Source organism: Cebidichthys violaceus, unplaced genomic scaffold (assembly GCF_023349555.1).
Source record: "Cebidichthys violaceus isolate CVI_PGR_0920_01 unplaced genomic scaffold, fCebVio1.0.p SCAF_28, whole genome shotgun sequence".
Classification (NCBI taxonomy): Eukaryota; Metazoa; Chordata; class Actinopteri; order Perciformes; family Stichaeidae; genus Cebidichthys; species Cebidichthys violaceus.
The window spans coordinates 3,969,356-3,993,125 of NW_027176461.1; the positions used below are offsets into that span (position 1 = coordinate 3,969,356).

General features: G+C 39.6%; 5 protein-coding genes and 1 non-coding gene across 9 annotated transcripts in view; 5 read left to right on the plus strand and 1 right to left on the minus strand.

Moving 5' to 3' along the window:
• Positions 1–1,949, plus strand: part of zdhhc14 (zinc finger DHHC-type palmitoyltransferase 14) — a 36,084-nt gene extending 34,135 nt beyond the window's left edge. For 2 of the 3 annotated variants that reach the window (XM_068721743.1, XM_068721744.1), the window contains exon 10: positions 752–1,949. In XM_068721743.1, the coding sequence (XP_068577844.1) occupies positions 752–1,222 (471 nt within the window). In that variant the 3' untranslated portion in view covers positions 1,223–1,949. The remainder of the gene's footprint in view (positions 1–751) is intronic. The other variant, XM_068721746.1, reaches the window with a different exon arrangement.
• Positions 1,950–3,982: 2,033 nt separating this feature from the next.
• On the minus strand, positions 3,983–8,485 carry LOC137880396 (galectin-8-like). The gene is made up of 8 exons (XM_068721747.1): positions 8,301–8,485; positions 7,907–7,995; positions 6,655–6,865; positions 6,436–6,555; positions 6,291–6,317; positions 4,530–4,618; positions 4,258–4,423; positions 3,983–4,132 (listed from the first exon to the last, which is right to left on the minus strand). Exons 1-8 carry the CDS (start codon positions 8,337–8,339, stop codon positions 3,983–3,985), a joined length of 891 nt encoding a protein of 296 aa, XP_068577848.1. The 5' UTR covers positions 8,340–8,485.
• Positions 8,486–8,513: 28 nt separating this feature from the next.
• LOC137880397 (interferon alpha-inducible protein 27-like protein 2A) lies at positions 8,514–9,925 on the plus strand. Of its 2 annotated transcripts, none has more exons than XM_068721748.1 (5): positions 8,514–8,568; positions 8,914–8,983; positions 9,090–9,131; positions 9,277–9,438; positions 9,773–9,925. In XM_068721748.1, exons 2-5 carry the CDS (start codon positions 8,974–8,976, stop codon positions 9,871–9,873), a joined length of 315 nt encoding a protein of 104 aa, XP_068577849.1. In that variant the 5' UTR covers positions 8,514–8,568; positions 8,914–8,973; the 3' UTR covers positions 9,874–9,925. The 2 variants fall into 2 exon arrangements, with proteins under 2 accessions (XP_068577849.1, XP_068577850.1); XM_068721749.1 differs by lacking the exon at positions 8,514–8,568 and adding an exon at positions 8,575–8,662.
• Positions 9,926–10,655: 730 nt separating this feature from the next.
• LOC137880399 (interferon alpha-inducible protein 27-like protein 2A) lies at positions 10,656–12,300 on the plus strand. Its single transcript, XM_068721750.1, has 5 exons — positions 10,656–10,761; positions 11,330–11,410; positions 11,580–11,609; positions 11,801–11,962; positions 12,123–12,300. The coding sequence occupies exons 2-5, from the start codon at positions 11,398–11,400 to the stop codon at positions 12,206–12,208; spliced, it is 291 nt and encodes a 96-aa protein (XP_068577851.1). The 5' UTR covers positions 10,656–10,761; positions 11,330–11,397; the 3' UTR covers positions 12,209–12,300.
• Positions 12,301–15,911: 3,611 nt separating this feature from the next.
• Positions 15,912–16,908, plus strand: LOC137880358 (interferon alpha-inducible protein 27-like protein 2A). Its single transcript, XM_068721686.1, has 4 exons — positions 15,912–15,991; positions 16,114–16,143; positions 16,331–16,492; positions 16,663–16,908. The coding sequence occupies exons 1-4, from the start codon at positions 15,982–15,984 to the stop codon at positions 16,755–16,757; spliced, it is 297 nt and encodes a 98-aa protein (XP_068577787.1). The 5' UTR covers positions 15,912–15,981; the 3' UTR covers positions 16,758–16,908.
• Positions 16,909–19,005: 2,097 nt separating this feature from the next.
• On the plus strand, positions 19,006–19,077 carry trnae-cuc (transfer RNA glutamic acid (anticodon CUC)). The gene has a single exon. It is a non-coding gene; the product is annotated as a tRNA-Glu (tRNA).
• The last annotated feature ends 4,693 nt before the right edge of the window (positions 19,078–23,770 follow it).

The following is a 23,770-nucleotide window of genomic DNA, read 5'->3' on the forward strand; positions in this document are numbered from 1 at the left end:
AAGAGCAGCTGATAAGAAGATTGATAATTCTTAGAATCATCTCTTCTGCTGCAGCTCGACGTCTGTAATCTGCTCTTTTTAGGTCAGTGAGATTGAGACAGAAAGGTGAGAAGTTCGGGACAACTTTTAAAATTTTCTTTTGGGAGTGGTGTGTGCGATGGAAGGAGGCATCAGACTACTTATTTGTTTGTATGGCTTTTTAACTCCTGCACAACTTTCCTCTGTAACTGGCCTCTAATATTGATGATGGCTGGTGATAAGGGGCTAATCTCCCTGTAGCTCATGTGTGGTATTGACTTGCTGTGTCCTGACCCACTTGCTCTGCTCTGGTTTTACACGTGTGATTTCCACTCTAATGCAAGACAATAGAGATCAATAGGTCATGAGGCTGTGACTTAATAGTGGGTTTTCCACTCTTGTCTACTGACCTCAGCACTGTTTTTTTTCCACCGGGGCTGATGCACGAACTGTTGCAGGTTCTGTCTGTGGTTCTGCATTCTAACAAGAATACTAACGTCTCGTTCTCTTTCTCTCCCTTATCCAATCACCGCCCCCCTCCTCTGTTGTCTTTCCACATACTCTGTTCCTTGATCCCATGTGTTGTTTCTTCTCTCCTCGTCCATCTCCATTTTTAACTCTGCCTCTCTCTTCTTTTCTTTTCTATTTCCGTCCTTCGCCTTATCTATCTCCCTGACTTTCACATCCCCGTCCTATATCCTTCTTTCTCCTGCTTCCCGCTGCCTTCCCTCAGTGTGACCAAGACCAGTGCATTCAGAGCACCAAATTCGTTTTGCAGGCCGCCGCCACACCTCTCCTCCAGCAGCAGAGCAGCGAGCCAGTCATCCTGACGGCCTCCCCTGAAAACGGAGGCTCTTTGCCCGGACGCACCTCCCTCACCCTGGGCGGCCCGTGCACCTCGCTCCCCCTCGGCCAGCCCACCCCTCCGATGTCCACCCCCAGCCTCAGCTGCCACGAGGCCACAGACATGCTGCCAATCCACGGACACAGCCACACACACAACCACAGCCACCCCCTCCAAGAGCCAGTGGCCCACCACCACTTCCTCACCCCAGAGGAAGTGCCCTCGCCACCAGGTATGCTTCCCTGCGGCAGCCCCCTGGGTCACAGCCACACTATGCAGGCCGGCTTCTACAACCCGGCCAGCCAGGACTCGCTACACGAGGACTCTGTCAGAGGATTGGTAAAGCTCAGCTCTGTCTGACAATGGGATGTAAGCCCCCCCTCCTCCTCCCTCTAGAAACATGTGTCTAACCCATGGAACTGCCACGTTTGGACCGGCTCGCTCTCACCCTGAATCAGCTTTCCTTTCTCTCCTCAGCAGGACTTGAGACCTGAGAAGGGCTGTGGTTTGAATCAGCTGCTAGAAACTGAATGGAATTGAACTGAAGCGAAGTGAAAACCAGTTGTCCTCAGCCAATGTCTTGCCAGACCTCTCCGTTGGAGCAGGGAGAGATGCTTTCTAGTGTGATGGCCATTATGACAACTCCGACATAGGCTTCTCTTTTCTTTTGTTTTTTACTTAAAGGGAAGCATATTCCATTACCTCCTGGAAACTGGACACAGGGGAGTTTCTTTCTCAAAGTGGCATATTGTCTGTGAGCCATGTCAGGCAAAAACTAACGGTTTTGACAGTACATGACATTTTTGGTCAAAATGATGAATTTCTGTCAATGGATCACGGGTCTGACAGGTTATTTTGTAAAACAAACTTTAGCCGTTTTGCCTGTTGCTGATTGGACGGTATCTTTTGCCTTTTTTTTCTTAGACATTCTCAGCAGTGCAATGGTTGATGTCATCATGTGTCATATCATCCTGCTTTTTCTATGTAAAAAAACAAAAACCAAGAGACTGTTGTACTGTACCACGATTATTACAAATCTTACAAATTATTATATTTCTTGTGGATATGAATAAAACATCAACTTTTATCAGATAAGATTGCATTAATATTGAAGTTTAAAAGGCGTAATGTGCTAATGTGAGTCATGTGGCGATAACACTTCTTTAAAGTTCACCCTGTGACTAATGCCTGTGGTCTTTAGGAGTCAGAGAGACACAATTTAAAAAAACAAGCATGTCCAATGAACGTTGCTAAACATTCATGGCTGTTCAAACACAAGTTGAGACTTCCCATTCATCCTGACAGAATTCCTGGTAAGAGATGAACAAACTAAAACAATTCTCAGTTCACAGTAATATTTATTGAAGGTGCTTCAAAGAAAGAAGATTGAGAGTTAACTGATAAGCGGTTGTTGGTGCAGGTGTCTGGCTAGTAAAAGACAGTAAATCAACATTTAATTATCTTCCACCACCTTGTGGTGATATAGGAGTACTGCAGGTGAAAGTGTAGTTCTGACCCTTAAACTACATTTTACCTTACATTAAAATATCAGGCATTAGTCGTCAAGTGTAGACACCTACTCTGACTTAACTTTAAGCTGCAATAACCAGTATTCCTATATTAAACATGGATGACTACATGTAATGTGAATGGGTCGTTATAGGGAGGAATAGAGAGCTCATAACTTTAGTCTTTGGTCAATCCTGTCTGCTCTTATCAACCTTGTTTCCAGATGTAGCAGGCAGCTGTTTTCAGTCAAAAAACTGGTAAACAAAACCATGTTTTGCCACTCAGCACCAGATGATGTTTAAAGTTAGCATGAGCAGAAAGTGAAGCATTTAGCTAAAGGGCGAGAAGGAGAGTGAGTATCAGGCGTGCATTCATCCGGTAGACACCGACATGACTCCAACTGAATGCTAGTGTTGCTTTGTGTCTGTTGGATCAGGTTCACTCCATCAACGTTCATGTGGAAATATCGTAGTGTTGTGTTTACGGCCTGTTTGCCCCTTTGTGGTCAATAAGAGAAATGAATGCAGGTTTAACTCAAACCATCTACACATGTAAAACGGTGGAATGATAATAACACGTTTATTTGTTATTAAATCATTTATGATACATAGGCAAGTTTTTTTTCATACATATTTTACAACAATTAGACAATGCAAAAAAAACCATTTGACATTGGAAAAGAAATATTCCAGATTCTTTTCCTTGACAAGATATGGTCACAGATGCAGATTCTATATTCTACAGCTTGCATACAGATTGCAACATGTCATTCACTAGGTTATTGAAATCATTTCTATTTTAAACTCACCCTGTATTGCACTGTGCTTGAGTTCAGCTGCACCATTATATGTTAAATTGATTTAAATGTTAAGTGCACGGGACGCTTTCCTATGTTGAGGATTCTGACCTTTTAGAGCAGATAGAATTAAAAAATAAAGAATAAAACAAAGACATGTGGGCAGGTCCTATTACATTAAAAGAAAAGCAATTTAAAAATACCCCCCCCCCCCCCCAAAAAAAAATTTTTTTTTTTAATTTTGTAAAGATGAGAAATGTTTCAAAGCTTTTAAATGATCTGTATAGTAATTAAGTCTACATTGGGCCTTGCTCCAGAAGCATGGAGCCCTTCAATTTAACTCATTGTTTGTATTAGCGGACTGTCTTGGCATTTAAACAAAGCCAAGTGCTTAATAACATTTGCAATATTTCCAGTTTAATTATACATTATCGTATCACAGCAGAAATTCACTAGAGACGGTACAAGAAAATTCAACCAAGGCAAACTTGTAGCTGTAAACAATCATGGTGCCTCACAGCCTGATGCTCCAGCACAGCTAACTTTCATGCATCAGTCGTCTAGCCAGGGCTGGAAACATGGACCATAATGCTCCATGGCGGGGCCTGTCCATGGTCCTTGGCCACCAAAATGCTAGACTAGCTTAAATCAGTGACCTGTGGTTGCTGCAAGGGCTAACCTGACCTGAGGTCAGGGTCCATTTTCCGGGTCATTGTGGCTAAGCTAATTTAGCATCGATAACCAGAACGCAACAGTATCTGGAACGCTGGCTTTCCGTGTGAGTCTTGAGTTCCCCCCCCCCCCCCCCCCCCAAGTCACCAAAGTTTCACGTCATTGAGCTCCAGGTCCCCCATGATCTCCAACTGGTCAATGCTGCTCAGGTCCTGCACCCGATGCCTGAACTCAAACAGGTGTGAGCCATTCACTGCCAGCTTGAACTGATGAGGCTGACAGAGGATGAGAATCTGGAGGAAGCAAAACAAACAAAACACTGCGGAATAGTCAAGTCATTACGGAGCTCGCGGACATGCTGAGAACGATCAACTCGTGATCGCAGCAGACAGAGGAGTAGCTTGTAGGCGGTTCATACCTCAAAGTACTCCCCTGACGAGAAGGGAAAGGAGGTCAGCTCCCGCTCCTCCTGTCCCCAGGATTCACTCAGGTACGAGTTCCTGATGAACGCACCCGACTTCATGCGAGGGTTCAGATGCAGAGCGATGTTCTCCGTGCTGCTGTTGCGGAGGTTCACTGTAAAACTGGAACAAACGTGGATTAAAAAAAAGGTAAATCTTTTTTTTTTGTTTTTTTTTTAAAAGAAAAGTGGAGTCACCAGAGGGAAATGATGTCGAGTTCTGACTTTACCTGTGAGGGTACATGCTGACCTGTCCTTTGATTGTGATGTGCTGTCCGGGGCTCAGTCCTTTGAGTACACTGCCTTTATAAGGGAGGCTCTGGAAGGAGAGTATAACGGTTGATACATTTTATATGACAGATTTTTCCAAGACAGAAATAGTGAAAAATGCCAGATATAACGTCCTATAGTCCAAGGTAATGTCTTCAGATGCCGGATTTGTCCCGGCAACAATCCAAAACCCGAAGACATTCAGTTGACCGTCATATATCAGCAGTATATAAAAGTAGTAAATCATCACATTTGGAAAGCGTGAACCAGCAAATATGTCATTTTTAACAATGAATTGATTTCCAAAAGAGTTGCCAGTTCATTTTTCTGCCGCTCCGACTCTGAAACCTCTTAGAAATCTACATTTTAAACGATCAACACTTTCGTGTCTTGATTTTGGCATAATTTTACATGTATAATTGTATTAATTTGTCAGTTTAGATAACAGATGCAACACAGACGAACATAATTACACAGAGAGAAGCAATGCAACAGATTATGCATATAGGACTGTAATGGAGTGGGACCTCTGCTCGCAGGAGGCCGCGGACCTCTCGCTCTTTCGTTGTTGTTTGAGCAACGAAGTCACGCTAAGAAAAATCAGCTGGATCCGGCTTACAATGAAAAAGTATTTATAATTCACAAATGCTAAAAGACAATTACAAACTGAATTACACTGTCGACAGTAAGGAATCGCGAAACCGAGTTCAAAGACTCTCCCCCCCTACCGGCCTACAAACGCCAGTTTACAGTAAAGAGGATCGCCAAGAACTGAACAACATCTCTCCGAACAATGTTTTTATACCCAAAAGTCAGCAGTTTACTTTCAAAAGTCCATTATCAGCTTTGTGATTGGCTGGAATCTGATTGTCTCCTCCTGTCCTCGGACAATGCTCTCCATTGGTCTAAGTGATCCGCATAATGTCTGAATAGTGTCCTCTGGTTCGACCTGTCCTCCTCCTCATAAAACAGCATGTACCCGACCCCCATGTTTTCTTAGGGCTGTCTTCATCTACAGCTCTGTTTGATCAATACGTCTCCTTCCCCCACTGTTAACGCCTCACATTCCTGAAGTCAGCTCACCAAACTCATCTCATTATCATACAGTTGTTTTCGGATCTGAAAAGCCCGTCTCAAAGGTCTCTCTCTTTCCCTCAAAACATTCAGTAACTGTATTTTATAGTTTGATACATAGAATGATTATACTTTTATGATTTAACACTTTTCCAAACAAACATGTTATAACATTATATCCACCACTAGGAGTGATTATTAAACACACTAACATTGCTTTTTAACTTTAAATTCTTCACAGGACCTCTAAGATCTGGGAATGTGGCAAGTGTTAAACACGAGCAGTCAGATTATTACCAACATTTTCGGGGGCTTTCGCTTTGGGGGTTTTACCTCCAGATAAAGTGGTTTAGATCATCGTAACGGTCTCGTTTACAACCTGTCTGACTGCCTGAGGGTGAACAGTTTTTGCCCCACAGACACTTTGTTGTTACGATGTTGGTGTTTCCCCCCCCCCCAGACCTCAAAAATAAATAAACCAGAATTTCCTTTTAACCATTCAAGAGCGGCATGCAGAGTTGATGAGGTCTCCAGTGCACAAACAAAGGGACTCATTTAGGAAAAGTGATCCGGTTTTGATGGCATCACAAGATCACTGGGCACATTTTAGGCACAGAGGCTTTATGGAGATGAAAGGAAAAACTCACCAAGTCACCTGATTCTGAATATATTGCCTGAGGGAGAAATTAGAAATCATTAGAACACATTGAGAAGTGATTCATCTGTAAAAGAGACGCATCTGACCAGCTTGTGAGGACACATTGAAGCGAACAACGGTGACCGCGTTCTTACTGAGTTTGGGATGTAGCCAATAGCGTGCACCCTGACTTTCCCAGAAATAGAAAATGTGTCCACCCTGTTTAGTGGGATTTTGTGCTTGTAGTCCAGCAGGTGAGTGCCATTTACTGCCACCTATGGGCGAAGACAAGCGTTTTTAGTATTCTATTTTTCTATGAATCAAATTCAACATTTTTTGATGCCTTCATCCTAAAACGGCATGTGTTCACTGGCCTTGAAGACGTCTTCGTGCACCAGGATGATGGTCTCGAAGGGGGCTCCGCGTTTGTAGGGCAGCTGGTGGAGCGTTTCCTCTTTGCCCCAGCTCTCCTGCAGCAGGGAGTTGCACACCACACAGGGCGAGCCTTTGAAGCGAGGGCTGAAGTGGAGGGCCACGTCGGAGCGCGGCTTGGTGCTGCAGCCGCTCGACAGGTCGACCTGAAACCTGCAGGGTCGCACAAGGAGGCTGGATTATTAACCTGCCCGGGAGCCTCCGAGTTCACTTCATGTCAGAAGGGTTAGGGGAGTTTGCGCCTCCTTAAAAAGGAAAACGTGCTGATTTTTAAACATCTCTACCAATCAGAGTTAGGTGTATAGTGTGAAAAACGCCTGGAGTTGTTACTGATCTGTGTGTGTCTGAGGTGCAGCTGCAAAATGTTTTGTTCCTCCGTATCCCGGTAACACACTTGGTATACGGAAGAACTACAGCGTGATGCTGTCAGCTTTGGTAGTTTCCGAAAACAGGAGTGCAGAAGATTTGATACTGGCGGGAAGGATAAGATGGGAACCCTCCAGAACCTGAGCTGCCGAGAGCAAACTCTGACTTTCCCTCCGATGCCAAAAGAAATAAAAAAAAAAGATTGTGAGGTGAAAAAAAGGTGAGATCCGCTGACGAGAGATACAGCGTCTAGAGCATATTTTAACATCTTACTTAAATTTATTTTGACCAAACCAGAGTTGCTGATTGTTGGAACAGTGGAAAGACCAACTAAGACTTGTTTGGGTGAGTTTTATTTTGTTTCTGTCCAGTTTGAATGAAATGTGTTTTATGATGAGTTGAGTTAAGCCCGTCTCAGTTCTGTGTAAAAGTTTGAATTCAGAAGGTGTATGGTTGGATTTCTCGGTTTAGGTGTAAGAATGTTTCCTTCATTGATGTTAAATGAATCTTGGTACATGTAGGCACGGCTCTGCAGCAGGAGAGATCAGCTCTCTTGGTCTTTCTTGTCACTGGGACATTATTTCTTCAGTGGACTACATTTACCATCAGCACTGATTGGACATCTACATAAAAAGGTGGCAAATTTTCCTCAAAAAGAAAATAACTGAGGGAGTGCAATGGTTTAAAAAAATGTTTTTTTAAAAACTAGACAATGTTCACACCATTTCCCAGATTAAAGTAACATGTTTTGGGTTTACCAAACAAATATTTGACATATCCATAAAGGTGGCTCTTCATCTGTATATTGCACTTATTCAATCATCTTACCTGTCAGCATCTGGGGGCACAGTGCCCTGGATGATGATGATCTCCCCAGGGTGCATACCTCCAGGTATGGGCCCTGTGTATGGGACCACCTGAGGTGGAGAGTTGGCGTTAAAGCGCTGGATAACTGCACTGACAGCAACTGACGACATGCTACCTGAAGCGGGGAGCTAAATTGAAACGCGTCTCGCTGGAATAAAGGCCTACATTGAACCGTCAAGATATATCGGATCAGTTCACGTGCAGTGTGCAGGCCGTTTGTAGACAGCTGCTGCTGCACACAATCTAAAGTTTAGCTGTATCGTAGGCTACATGATGGTCTATTGATCATTCCATGATGGCATCAGAGGGCTGATGATGATGATGATGATGATGATAATAATAATAAGCCTCTTACCGGATTCAGCACAGTGTGTTTCGCATTTGCCACAGACATCGGCCTCCTGGTGTCACACTACAACATGCAGCTCTGCTGGAAGACAACAGTGTCTGTGGTGTCCGCGCTAAATACGACCGGGTTGTGTGTCTCCTGCACTACGCGGGGATGGTGGCAGTGGGCATCTTCACTCCATCAGCCCTCAACACCGCGCGCATGCGCTGATCCTACCACGTGATCAGGTCCGCTGAACAACAACGGAGGCCCATATTTGACTTCACGTTGACTGGTGAATATTAATAGAACTTTTTGTTTTTATTATTAGCGCTTGCTGATTTGTGGACGAAATAATATTAATTATTAAATCAACCGTCTTCTCAAAGGTAAATATGCTGTTCACAAATGCGAAACGTGTTCAAATTGCATGTTTTTAAATCGAAAACCGTTAATATGTGTAAGGAAGTGAAGTCATTGACAACTTTTATTACACTTTAGGAATTGTTAAGAGTTTCACTTCCGGTTATTCGACGCCAAAGTTTTAATCTTTGGTCAGATGCGTGAGTGTCAGATGTAGCTCTCTATTTATACATCCACGTTAACTGGGGCGCCATCTTGTGTTCAATTTTATACAAAGTTTCGTTTCTCCAAAAAACGGAAACTGCACCGTTACAGTCTCGTCAGGCCACAGAAATACATGGACCCGAGTGAGTTAATCACTGTTGCACTTATACGTTGCCCCTATATATATATAAAATAATAATAGTTCCCACAGTAAATGTCTTTGATTGATGTTTTCATTTTGTGTTTCAGAGACAGCAGTCGCCGTTGGAGTAGGAGCAGGAGCAGGAGCATGTAAGACTTTATATCACCCGTGTTTACTTGTTCAACTCTTTGATGCATCTTAACGTAATGTCACGCATCATCCATGTTAAAGTGGCCTGACAAAGTAGACTACCATTAACAACAAAGGCCCCCCTGCTGTGTTGTCCACGTGCAGTGGTTGCTGTGGTCGTGGCTCCTGTTGTCCTGGGAGCTATAGGTTTCACCTCCGCTGGGATCGCAGCAGGCTCCTATGCTGCTAGTATGATGTCGGCCGCTGCAGTGGCTAACGGAGGAGGAGTGGCAGCAGGAGGTCTGGTTGCTAGTTTGCAGGCCGCAGGTGAACACAATTACTTGATTTTTTTTTTAAATGGTTTGTGAGATGATCAGAGCTGGAACGATAAACAATGGTAACCATGTGTTACTCCTAATGTCTCTGCCTAAAGTTTCTGGCAAACTTGGAACTGAAACAACAGAAATTCATCACTAATCTAATACTACTAATCGTCCCTGGATAACTGGTGCGGTATTCAACCAAATCAAAGTGTTTATGTGGGCTACAATTGAATCGCACTACCACACTGTGGTGACAGATACAATGTTTCATGTCGTGTTCTAGCTTGAGAATATATAAAGTATATTTCACATATATAACCTGTGTGCTCTCCCTCCAGGTGCAGCTGGTCTGTCAGGAGCCGCCACTGCAGCTGTGTCCGGCGTGGGTGCAGCGGTGGGATGGCTGGTCAGCTTAATCCGCGGGAAAGAAAAAAGTTAAATTTGCGATATTTATTATTTTGCCAAATAAAGAAGACATTTGCAAATCTGAATTGGCTCACATACTAAACAGCACGTTTGTGATCTCTGACAACTGAAATGTTTGTGTTCTCTGCTTCCTACACCATAAATCCTTATTAATTATAGATGTCAATTCCACTGACTCTGATTGTGTGGCTATTAAAGTGAAAAGTCATCCTCGTAGTGGCGCTGGAGGAAAAGTCAGGAGAACACCAAAGTCCATCTGTTTCATCCTCCATGGACCATGAATATTTGTACAACAATTTATGGAAATCCATCCAACACTAGTTGAGATATTTCAGCCTTGATGTACAGACTTGATATAAGTGCACGTATTAGGAATTGGTCACTGCAGCCATGTATATGATGGTCATCGGACAAGTTAAACAGAAAATAATTCCGTTTGTAGAGAGAAAAGAAGACGAGCTTCCGTGTTCCCCTAAACACAATAACAAAGGGACTTTGAACTGAGGAAGCTTTGCTGCCACTGATGTATACTCATACAGCAGGTCAGTGCCGCCTTTCACCGACAATGGTTCAGTATTACATCAAGGTGTTTTAACAGAGGTTAGAGTCGTTCATCGTAGGAATGAGAGGATGGAGAAAATTGAAGTTTATATTCAATTCTCCACTTTTATTGCAATCAGCTGTTGGTATACATGAACATAAATGGTAAAAGACATTTTCTCCTCAAAGTAGCCGCATGTCTGCGGTAAGTTTGGTTTTCATGCTAGCTCATGTTTTCTTTATACATTTTAAAAACGTGCTTTTATTTTGAAAGGCAGGGGAAATAGATAAAGAAATACAAAACGGCAGCTGTGTTGTCCAAAGTACAGTGGATTTCGTGACTTCCTGATCAGGGCACAAGGTTTGTTTGCATTTCATTGTATTATTGATATTGACATAAAGCACTTTTGTTGTTGTCTTTAGTTGGGTGACTGTGTGTTTAAGCTACAAACGATGCTACGTTGGTTGGTTGAATGTAACTGAATTTGACTGCGTCATGCTTGCGAGCAAATATAGGCTCGTTCGACATAAACCAGGCGAGGCGCAGTTCATGTCAATCAAGCCTATTTGGTTGTTGCATCTAAAGTTAGTCTGATGGAATGCTGCGTCATGAAAGTGTCATAGTGAGGTTGTAGGTAAAATGACTAATCATTTAATTATAAGTCAATTACCTGTAGCACCCTATCAGAGCTGATCGTTTTGTATTGTTTTTTACTCTTATTGTTTAAGATGTGGTTTTGGGAGCGAACGTTAAAGTATTAGCAATAAAGCTTTTGTGAAACATCAGTTGGAGGATTTAGAGGATCAGTCAACGAAGCTTTCTGCACAATCCTTGATTATTGTTCATTTCCTGTTACACACGTTTAAGGTTCAAGTATTCCTTTGAGTAATAGAGGAAGTATAAGTGACTGTCGCCCTCTCTTGTTCAGATTTGAACAGTGCTTCGTTTCTCAGGAGACTAAAGGTCAGGGCAGTTCATCAGACCAGTAAAGAAGACATGGGTCCTATTGGTAAGTATCAATAATCTAATAATATGATTATATTATACAGTTAAAAGTACTGATTCTTTAACTTGTATGGTTTCCTAATAAACATATGATTATAATAACCATGGCAAATGTCTGTGATGAAGCAAGATGAACTAAAAACGTTTATCTTGATTTTTATCTTGTGTTTCAGCGACGGCTGCTTCCATTGGAACAGGAGCAAGTAAGACCATGTGTAGAGCCTTTATGGATCACCTGTTTACTTTTTCAACTGATCTTAACACCTCTTAATGTAGAAAATCCATTCACATGCTATACTTGTATCATGCATGATCCATCTAAAAGTGGGCAAACAAAATCGCACACTGTCATCAAGAACAACGTTCTCTCTGCTGTGTCGTTGTCCATGTGCAGTAGTTGCGGTGGTCGGAGCTCCTTTTGTTCTGGGAGCAGCAGGTTTCACCTCCGCTGGGATCGCAGCGGGCTCCATTGGTGCGAAAATGATGTCGGCCGCTGCAGTGGCTAACGGAGGAGGAGTGGCAGCAGGAGGTCTGGTGGCTACTTTGCAGGCAGCAGGTGAACATCTTAACTAGATATGTTTATGGTAGTTTTAACTGTTGTATCATAATGGTGAGGTGATCATTGCTGGAATGATAATCACAGGGTGTCAGGGACGCAGATATCTTTCTCAGTTTCTCTGTAGCTCCACTTTCTGACCTGTTGAATTGTGCTGTAGCTGCAGCTGGTCTGTCAGGAACTGCCACTGCAGCTGTGGCAGGCGCCGGAGCAGCAGTGGGATGGCTGACCAGCTTCATCCGCTGAAGAGAATTACATCAGTGTACCTTCAAAACAGCCCTTCTGTGAATTCAGACAACTAAAATGTTTTGTTCAATAAATCTGTGTATCCTGTGAAAGATTCTGGTCCATGTGTGTCGTCTGTAAACATTTCCATTCCGCCTCATGTCCACCAAAAAGGACTGAGTTAGTAATTTGAAAGTGTTCACTGGTTCATTAACTTTTTGAAATGAAAGCAGCATTTTTTTTTCTTCTGGCGACAGTTGAATTGTGGGCCGTAAAACCCAAACACCACTCTGAAAGATGATATGAAGCTCGTACAGCTGAGGGGAACGGCATAGTCGGGACATTATCAGCTGTGGGTTCGTGTGTTTATGCCAATCATGGCTGTGTCTTATCACATTGGCTCCTCTTCTTATACACCAACAATTTCACAGTCCAAGACAGTTCAGTCTCCATCCTTCAGTATGCTGATGATACAAGCAGAGTAGGCCTCATAGCCAAAAACAAGGACGAAATGCCTCGACTCAAATTGCAGATTTCATTAAATTCTCTCTTTTTTTTTTAAAAAAAGAAGCTTGGTAGACATGAATATAAATGTTGAAGACATTTTATCCTTAAAGTAGCTGCAGGCTTTACATGCTGGAATAACACTATTATGATCTCTTAAGTATAAATACATAACATTGTACTTTATTTACTTCGATCTTGATAAAAGGAAAGAGCAGTCAGAACTGAATTGGTTTAGCAACTCTTCAGTGTTTCTGTTTTTTGTCTTTGTTCTTATGTTCTATGACGACCTACCACCTCAGAAATGTAATTGCTTGAGTTTATGTGGGTGGAATGGACTCTGTGCCACCCTCTTTTGATCAGATTTGAAGTTTCATTTTTTAAGAAATGATACCTAACTAACCTGCAGTATATAAAACCCAGCACAGTTCCAGACTCATCAGAACCAGAGCAGGTAAAGACATGGACCCTGGTGAGTATCACTGTTCTTTGACAATACTGATATATTCCTTTGAAAGTACTCTTAGTTTTTTTTATATATATATATATATATATATATATATAGGCTTTTATTATTAAAAATAGTAATGATAGTCACCACAGCAGATGTCTTTGAATAAGCCAGATGAACTGTGAATGTTGATTTCGATGTTTATCCTGCATTTCAGGAACTGCTGCGTTTATAGTTGGAGGTAAGACTTTGTACAGCCTTCATGAATCACCTGTGTTTACTTTTTCAACTGATTTAAACAGACTTTAATGTAAAGTGTCATTTACTCAATGTATATCATTCATGATCCATGTTAAAGTGACCTGACAAATGAGACCATTAACAACAACGTTCTCTCTGCTGTGTGTTCCAGGTGCAGTAGGTGCTGTGGTCGGGGCTCCTGTTGTCCTGGGAGCTATAGGTTTGACCTCCGCTGGGATCGCAGGAGGCTCCTATGCTGCTAGTATGATGTCATTTTTTAAATATTTGTAATCTTGTGGGTTTCTCTTTTGTTTTTTTCTTAATGATGATTTGATCATTGCTGGAATGATAATCACAGGGGCATTATGTTCCCTTTTATATCTTTCTGAAGTATCACAAAATGCTACACAGGTGTTTGCAAACCTGGAACTGAAAGAAACAATAATTTCAGAAAGATATTAGTAGCTTTTGGTTTACAATACAGTGTTTTTAGAATATAATGACTCCACTGTGTGTAATAATGCTACTGTTTTATTTCGTCCTTTAGTTTGAGAACAAGACTTTGTCAGCTTCTCTGGAGCTCCATATTCTGATATAAACTGTGTTCTCTTGCTCTAGGTGCTACAGGGAGTCTGACAGGAGCTGCCACTGCAGCTGTGGCAGGCACCGGAGCAGCAGAGGGATGGCTGACCAGCTTATTCGGCTGAGAATCATGAAGGAACAAGATGCAGTTACAATGCTTATACTTTTGCCAAATTAAGGAGGCAAAAGCAAATTACATCAGTATATCACCTAAAGAGCACTTCTGTCATCTCAGACAACTGATTTGTTTTGTTCAATAAATCATTGTAACCTGTGAAACATGTTCAGTCTTTCCTTTGTAAATATTTCAATTTCTCATAATCTCCACCAGAAGCAGGTTTCCTGATTCTCTCTTATAGATTTCCCACCGAATCAAACAGCTGTTTGTATTTTTTATACTAAAACAATAAAAACTTAAATGACATGAGAACGTGCCAACAATAATATCAACAACCTGTTACTATGAGAACAGGATTCAGAACAAAATGACATTCAAACTCATGTTGAACTCTGGGATGTCTTGATATGCTCCAACCCTAAACCATCAGCATGCTCCACATGCACAGGCTTTTCAACTGGAGCTAAACATGGATGCAACCGTGGTGTCTGTCTATGACGGTGATGTGAGAATCAACACAAGGATGAGGCTGGAGAGTCATTTTCAGGCCTTTTCTCATTGCACATTTTCATTCAACACTTGTTTTGTCTCCTCACTGGAATGTGAGTCGTCACATGGGTGTGGCATGGGACTAACAGAAGTGTTAGGAAAACATTTCTAAACATATTTAATACTTTTTCATTAATTTATTCTAGTTAATCAAGTTTTTCAGATCAATATTTAGCTATGAAGCTTTGCATTCATCGCTCACATTGGGCCTAAGTCATGAAATGATCATACAGATGAGATTTTAACTTAAGCAAAGTGGTGCTTTGAGCTAAATGATAACATCAGCATGTTCACCATGTCAGTAATGCCAACATGCTGATGTTTAGCAGGTATGTTAACCATGTTCACCATTTTAGTTAAGCGGGATAAAACACTAAACACAAACAGCTGAGGCTGATGGGAAATGTCATTAGTTTTGCAGATGTTTAGTCATGAACCAAAATATTGAGCAATAGACTCATATCAAATATGAACTCAGACCACTTCAACAACAAAACCAGCAGAGACTATTCCCTGTGAAACACAGAATCCTCCTACAGTTTTGTACAGACATGTATTTCCACTATATCTGTAACAGCTTGATGCTCATCACTGGATGTGTTTCTGTAAAATGAGCTGTCATTTTCACCCAAACAACATGAAGGGACCTGAGGAAGCTTTGCTGCAGGTGATGACGTTCATATAGGAGGGAAATACCACCCTCTACTGATAAAGCTTCAGTATTACATCAAGGTGTTTTCACACAGATAAGAGTCGTCCGTCATGTATTTACGATATGGCTTGACTCAGATAGCAGATTTCATTGAATCATCCCTTTTTTAAAATGTATTTAATTAACTGTTGGTATACATGAATATAAGTGAAGACATTTTAACTCTTAAAGTAGGCTTTACATGCTGGAATAACACTATTATGATCTCTTAAGTATAAATACTTAACATTGTACTTTATTTACTTTGATTTTGATAAAAGCCACCACCACCTCCAGAGCCTAAACATTATTTTCTATCGTGACTTAAAGATGAAAGTTTGTCCTGAATGCAGGTTTGAAGGAGCAGTCAGAACTGAGCTGGTTTATCAACTCTTCAGTGTTTCTGTTTTTTGTCTTTGTTCTTATGTTCTATGATGACCTACCACTTCAGAAATTGTAATTACTTGAGTTTATGTGGGTGGAATGGACTCTGTGCCACCCTCTTTTGATAAGACTTGAAGTTAGAATCTCTGTGACGCCCCCTTTTGTTCAGATTCGCCCAGTTTCATTTCATGAGAAATGAAACTCACCATCAGTATATAAAACCCCTCCCGTCGTCCAGGCTCATCAGTAGCTACTACTACAGGCTACAGCAAGAAATGGGACTATGTGAGTATCACGTTTTTTTTTTTCACAATACTGATTTATTTTAATGTGCAATACTTTCACGTATATGCTTTTCTTACAGAACCACAGCAAATGTTGATTTCTGTTTTCATCTTATGTTTCAGTGACGTTTGTTGCTCTCGGAGGAGGAGCAGGTAAGACTTTGTACAGACTTTCTGTAGCAATCGTTTTTACTTTTCCCACTGATTTCAACAGGTGTATTGTAACAAAACAAAGACAAAATCCATTTACATGCAAAAATGATATCATGCATTATCCATTTTAAAGTGGCCTGAGAAAGTAGCACACTAAAGGTGCCTCTGCTGTGTTGTTTATGTGCAGTGGTTGGTGTGGTCGGGGCTCCTTTTGTCCTGGGAGCCATAGGTTTCACCTCCGTTGGGATCGCAGCAGGCTCCTATGCTGCTGGCATGATGTCAGCTGCTGCAGTGGCTAACGGAGGCGCAGTGGCAGCAGGAAGCACAGTGGCTGTTTTGCAGGCAGCAGGTAAACACCGTTACTTGATTTTAAAATGGTATTTGAATCTTGTGGTTTTAACTGTTGTATCGTAATGGTCATTTCGCATTGTAGTGTGTAGTCTATAATAAGATTAGTGTTTTTAACTCAGCTTCTCTGTAGCTCCATATCCTGATGTAAACCGTAAACTCTTGCTGTAGGTGCAGCTGGTCTGTCAGGAGTTGCCACTGCAGCCGCAGCCAGCGCTGGAGCAGGCATCGGAGGAACTCTGCTCGGACTGGCTGCACTTATCTGAAAATCATGAAGGACACATTAGAAAATTTTATTTGTTTACAACTTTTGCCTATTAGGAAGGCAATTGTAAATTACACCATTTAATTTCCTAAACAGCACTTTTGTCATCTCAGAAAACAGAAATGTTCAATAAATATGTGTAAGCTGTTAAAGAGACGGGTTCAGTGTGTCATCTGTACATATTTACATTCCTCAAACGGTAGTGGGTGAATAAATTATTAACTTGTGGGCTGTTCAACCAAAACACTGAGCTGAAAGATGCTATAAAGCTCGTATTATATAATGTATTATAACTGTCATTGACACCTTTTCCTTCACACAGTCACCTAATCCATTGTTACAGTATATAGTAATATTAATGAATGCTGCTTTGCGGTAACAGGCTTTTCAAATTGAAGCAAAAAATGAATGCATCGATGGTGGTGTCTTTCTATGATGGTGATGGGTGAGTCAGCACAAAGAATGAGGTTGGAGGTTTATTTTCAGGTCTTTTATGGTCACCCATGGCATGTTAGTCCCATGCCATGGGTGTGGCATGGGACTAACAGTAGTGTCGTAGAAGCATTTCTAATATGTAATAACATGTAATTGAAAACGTAATAGGATAGTATTTCTTAAAAAAAATAAATCATAATCTCAGTATTGTATGCAATAAAAATGTGTTTATCTAAAAAGTCACTCTACTACTTCATAAAAAGTCATAGTATTATATGTCATAAAAATGCCATACAAATTATAATATAGAAATCTTAAAACTGAACAATGTGTATGAACAAATGAGAATAGATTATTCTGACCTTTCCTGACTCTAAACTAGGAGTGAATGATTATGGTGGATTTTGACACATTGATTTAAATAGCAAAAAAACAAAAATGCTGATTTTTTCACCAAAAAACAGCATTTTGCAATATAACTTTGGTGGATGAATAATGATGAAAACAATATAACAATGATCCAATGTTTTGATTTGAACTTGTTGACTTGTTTCAACGTACTACACTATGACTTGTTTCAACATACTATACTATGACTTGTTTCAACGTACTACACTATGACTTGTTTCAACATGCTATACTATGACTTGTTTCAACGTACTACACTATGACTTGTTTCAACGTACTACACTATGACTTTTTACGACATCCTACACTATGACTGTTTTTTCCATTTTTCGACATGCTATATTATGACTGTTCTTTCACTTTTTTCGACATGCTATACTATGACTGTTTTCGACATGCTATACTATGACTGATTTTTCACTTTTTTCGACATGCTATACTATGACTGTTTTTGACATGCTATACTATGACTGTTTTTTCACTTTTTTCGACATGCTATACTATGACTTTTTTATGACATTTATTCGACATACTGTACTATGACATTTTTGGACATGTTGTACACTGTGTAAAGCAGTCCCTGGTGGTCTAGTGGTTAGGATTCGGCGCTCTCACTGCTGCGGCCTGGGTTCGATTCCTGGTCAGGGAACTCGGTTTTAGATGTATTGTAATAGTCATGGCGAATCAGAAATTTCGTTGAGACAGCCGTGGCAGTTGCGGTAACAGCAAGGTTGTCAGCCAACTGTCCCCCATCTGTTGGAGATGGGTTAAATGAAGAGTTTAATCCAAATGTATGATGACTATAGTAAAGTCTAAGTTTAAAGTATCCCTTTTTTTGACATGCTATACTATGACTGTTTTTTCACTTTTTTCGACATGCTAAACTATGACTGTTTTCGACATGCTATACTATGACTGTTTTCGACATGCTATACTATGACTGTTTTTTCCTTTTTTCGACATGCTATACTATGACTGTTTTACCTATTTTTCGACATGCTATACTATGACTGTTTTCGCCATGCTATACTATGACTGTTTTTTTACTTTTATCGACATGCTATACTATGACTGTTTTTTCACTTTTGTCGACATGCTATACTATGACTGTTTTTTCACTTTTTTCGAAATGCTATACTATCACTGTTTTCGACATGCTATACTATGACTGTTTTTTCACTGTTTTCGACATGCTATACTATGACTGTTTTTTCCTTTTTTCGACATGCTATACTATGACTGTTTTACCTATTTTTCGACATGCTATACTATGACTGTTTTTGACATGCTATACTATGACTGTTTTTTCACTTTTTTCGACAAGCTATACTATGACTTTTTTATGACATTTATTCGAAATACTGTACTATGACATTTTTGGACATGATGTACACTGCATAGAGCAGTCCCTGGTGGTCTAGTGGTTAGGATTCGGTGCTCTCACCGTCGCTGCCCGGGTTCGATTCCCGGTCAGGGAACTCGGTTTTAGATGCATTGTAATAGTCGTGGCGAATCAGAAATTTTGTTGAGACAGCCGTGGCAGTTGCGGTAATAGCAAGGTTGTCAGCCAACTGTCCCCCATCTGTTGGAGATGGGTTAAATGAAGACTTTAATCCAAATGTATGATGACTATAGTAAAGTTTAAGTTTAAAGTATCCCTTTTTTTGACATGCTATACTATGACTGTTTTTTCACTTTTTTCGACATGCTAAACTATGACTGTTTTCGACATGCTATACTATGACTGTTTTCGACATGCTATACTATGACTGTTTTTTCCTTTTTTCGACATGCTATACTATGACTGTTTTACCTATTTTTCGACATGCTATACTATAACTGTTTTTGACATGCTATACTATGACTGTTTTTTCACTTTTTTCGACATGCTATACTATGACTGTTTTTTCCATTTTTCAACACGCTATACTATGACTGTTTTCGACATACTATACTATGACTGTTTTCGACATGCTATATTATGACTGTTCTTTCACTTTTTTCGACAAGCTATACTATGACTGTTTTCGACATGCTATATTATGACTGTTCTTTCACTTTTTTCGACATGCTATACTATGACTGTTTTTGACATGCTATACTATGACTGTTTTTTCACTTTTTTCGACATGCTATACTATGACTTTTTTATGACATTTATTCGACATACTGTACTATGACATTTTTGGACATGATGTACACTGCATAGAGCAGTCCCTGGTGGTCTAGTGGTTACGATTCGGCGCTCTCACAGCCGCGGCCCGGCTTCGATTCCCGGTCAGGGAACTCGGTTTTAGATGCATTGTAATAGTCGTGGCGAATCAGAAATTTCGTTGAGACAGCCGTGGTAGTTGCGGTAATAGCAAGGTTGTCAGCCAACTGTCCCCCATCTGTTGGAGATGGGTTAAATGAAGACTTTAATCCAAATGTATGATGACTATAGTAAAGTTTAAGTTTAAAGTATCCCTTTTTTTGACATGCTATACTATGACTGTTTTTTCACTTTTTTCGACATGCTAAACTATGACTGTTTTCGACATGCTATACTATGACTGTTTTTGACATGCTATACTATGACTGTTTTTTCCTTTTTTCGACATGCTATACTATGACTGTTTTACCTATTTTTCGACATGCTATACTATAACTGTTTTTGACATGCTATACTATGACTGTTTTTTCACTTTTTTCGACATGCTATACTATGACTGTTTTTTCCATTTTTCAACACGCTATACTATGACTGTTTTCGACATACTATACTATGACTGTTTTCGACATGCTATATTATGACTGTTCTTTCACTTTTTTCGACAAGCTATACTATGACTGTTTTCGACATGCTATATTATGACTGTTCTTTCACTTTTTTCGACATGCTATACTATGACTGTTTTTGACATGCTATACTATGACTGTTTTTTCACTTTTTTCGACATGCTATACTATGACTTTTTTATGACATTTATTCGACATACTGTACTATGACATTTTTGGACATGTTGTACACTGCATAGAGCAGTCCCTGGTGGTCTAGTGGTTACGATTCGGCGCTCTCACAGCCGCGGCCCGGCTTCGATTCCAGGTCAGGGAACTCGGTTTTAGATGCATTGTAATAGTCGTGGCGAATCAGAAATTTCGTTGAGACAGCCGTGGTAGTTGCGGTAATAGCAAGGTTGTCAGCCAACTGTCCCCCATCTGTTGGAGATGGGTTAAATGAAGACTTTAATCCAAATGTATGATGACTATAGTAAAGTTTAAGTTTAAAGTATCCCTTTTTTTGACATGCTATACTATGACTGTTTTTTCACTTTTTTCGACATGCTAAACTATGACTGTTTTCGACATGCTATACTATGACTGTTTTTTATTTTTTTCGACATGCTATACTATGACTGTTTTACCTATTTTTCGACATGCTATACTATGACTGTTTTTGACATGCTATACTATGACTGTTTTTTCACTTTTTCGACAAGCTATACTATGACTGTTTTTGACATGCTATACTATGACTGTTTTTTCACTTTTTCGACAAGCTATACTATGACTGTTTTCGCCATGCTATACTATGACTGTTTTTTTACTTTTATCGACATGCTATACTATGACTGTTTTTTCACTTTTGTCGACATGCTATACTATGACTGTTTTTTCACTTTTTTCGACAAGCTATACTATGACTGTTTTTTCCATTTTTCAACACGCTATACTATGACTGTTTTCGACATACTATATTATGACTGTTTTCGACATGCTATATTATGACTGTTCTTTCACTTTTTTCGACAAGCTATACTATGACTGTTTTCGACATGCTATATTATGACTGTTCTTTCACTTTTTTCGACATGCTATACTATGACTGTTTTTGACATGCTATACTATGACTGTTTTTTCACTTTTTTCGACATGCTATACTATGACTTTTTTATGACATTTATTCGACATACTGTACTATGACATTTTTGGACATGATGTACACTGCATAGAGCAGTCCCTGGTGGTCTAGTGGTTAGGATTCGGCGCTCTCACTGCGCGACCCGGGTTCGATTCCCGGTCAGGGAACTCGGTTTTAGATGCATTGTAATAGTCGTGGCGAATCAGAAATTTCGTTGAGACAGCCGTGGCAGTTGCGGTAACAGCAAGGTTGTCAGCCAACTGTCCCCCATCTGTTGGAGATGGGTTAAATGAAGACTTTAATCCAAATGTATGATGACTATAGTAAAGTTTAAGTTTAAAGTATCCCTTTTTTTGACATGCTATACTATGACTGTTTTTTCACTTTTTTCGACATGCTAAACTATGACTGTTTTCGACATGCTATACTATGACTGTTTTTGACATGCTAGACTATGACTGTTTTTTTACTTTTATCGACATGCTATACTATGACTGTTTTTTCACTTTTTTCGACATGCTATACTATGACTGTTTTTTCCACTTTTTTCGAAATGCTATACTATCACTGTTTTCGACATGCTATACTATGACTGTTTTTTCACTGTTTTCGACATGCTATACTATGACTGTTTTTTATTTTTTTCGACATGCTATACTATGACTGTTTTTTATTTTTTTCGACATGCTATACTATGACTGTTTTACCTATTTTTCGACATGCTATACTATGACTGTTTTTGACATGCTATACTATGACTGTTTTTTCACTTTTTCGACAAGCTATACTATGACTGTTTTTTTACTTTTATCGACATGCTATACTATGACTGTTTTTTCACTTTTTTGGAAATGCTATACTATCACTGTTTTCGACATGCTATACTATGACTGTTTTTTCACTGTTTTCGACATGCTATACTATGACTGTTTTTTCCTTTTTTCGACATGCTATACTATGACTGTTTTACCTATTTTTCGACATGCTATACTATGACTGTTTTTGACATGCTATACTATGACTGTTTTTTCACTTTTTTCGACATGCTATACTATTACTGTTTTCGACATGCTTTACTGTGACTGTTTTTTCACTTTTTTCAACATGCTATACTATGACTTTTTTTCACTTTTTTCGACAAGCTATACTATGACTGTTTTTTCCATTTTTCAACACGCTATACTATGACTGTTTTCGACATACTATACTATGACTGTTTTCGACATGCTATATTATGACTGTTTTTTCACTTTTTTCGACATGCTATACTATGACTGTTTTCGACATGCTATACTATGACTGTTTTTTCCTTTTTTCGACATGCTATACTATGACTGTTTTACCTATTTTTCGACATGCTATACTATGACTGTTTTTGACATGCTAGACTATGACTGTTTTTTTACTTTTATCGACATGCTATACTATGACTGTTTTTTCACTTTTTTCGACATGCTATACTATGACTGTTTTTTCACTTTTTTCGAAATGCTATACTATCACTGTTTTCGACATGCTATACTATGACTGTTTTTTCACTGTTTTCGACATGCTATACTATGACTGTTTTTTATTTTTTTCGACATGCTATACTATGACTGTTTTACCTATTTTTCGACATGCTATACTATGACTGTTTTTGACATGCTATACTATGACTGTTTTTTCACTTTTTCGACAAGCTATACTATGACTGTTTTCGCCATGCTATGCTATGACTGTTTTTTTACTTTTATCGACATGCTATACTATGACTGTTTTTTCACTTTTTTCGACATGCTATACTATGACTGTTTTTTCACTTTTTTGGAAATGCTATACTATCACTGTTTTCGACATGCTATACTATGACTGTTTTTTCACTGTTTTCGACATGCTATACTATGACTGTTTTTTCCTTTTTTCGACATGCTATACTATGACTGTTTTACCTATTTTTCGACATGCTATACTATGACTGTTTTTGACATGCTATACTATGACTGTTTTTTCACTTTTTTCGACATGCTATACTATTACTGTTTTCGACATGCTATACTGTGACTGTTTTTTCACTTTTTTCGACATGCTATACTATGACTTTTTTTCACTTTTTTCGACAAGCTATACTATGACTGTTTTTTCCATTTTTCAACACGCTATACTATGACTGTTTTCGACATACTATACTATGACTGTTTTCGACATGCTATATTATGACTGTTTTTTCACTTTTTTCGACATGCTATACTATGACTGTTTTTGACATGCTAGACTATGACTGTTTTTTT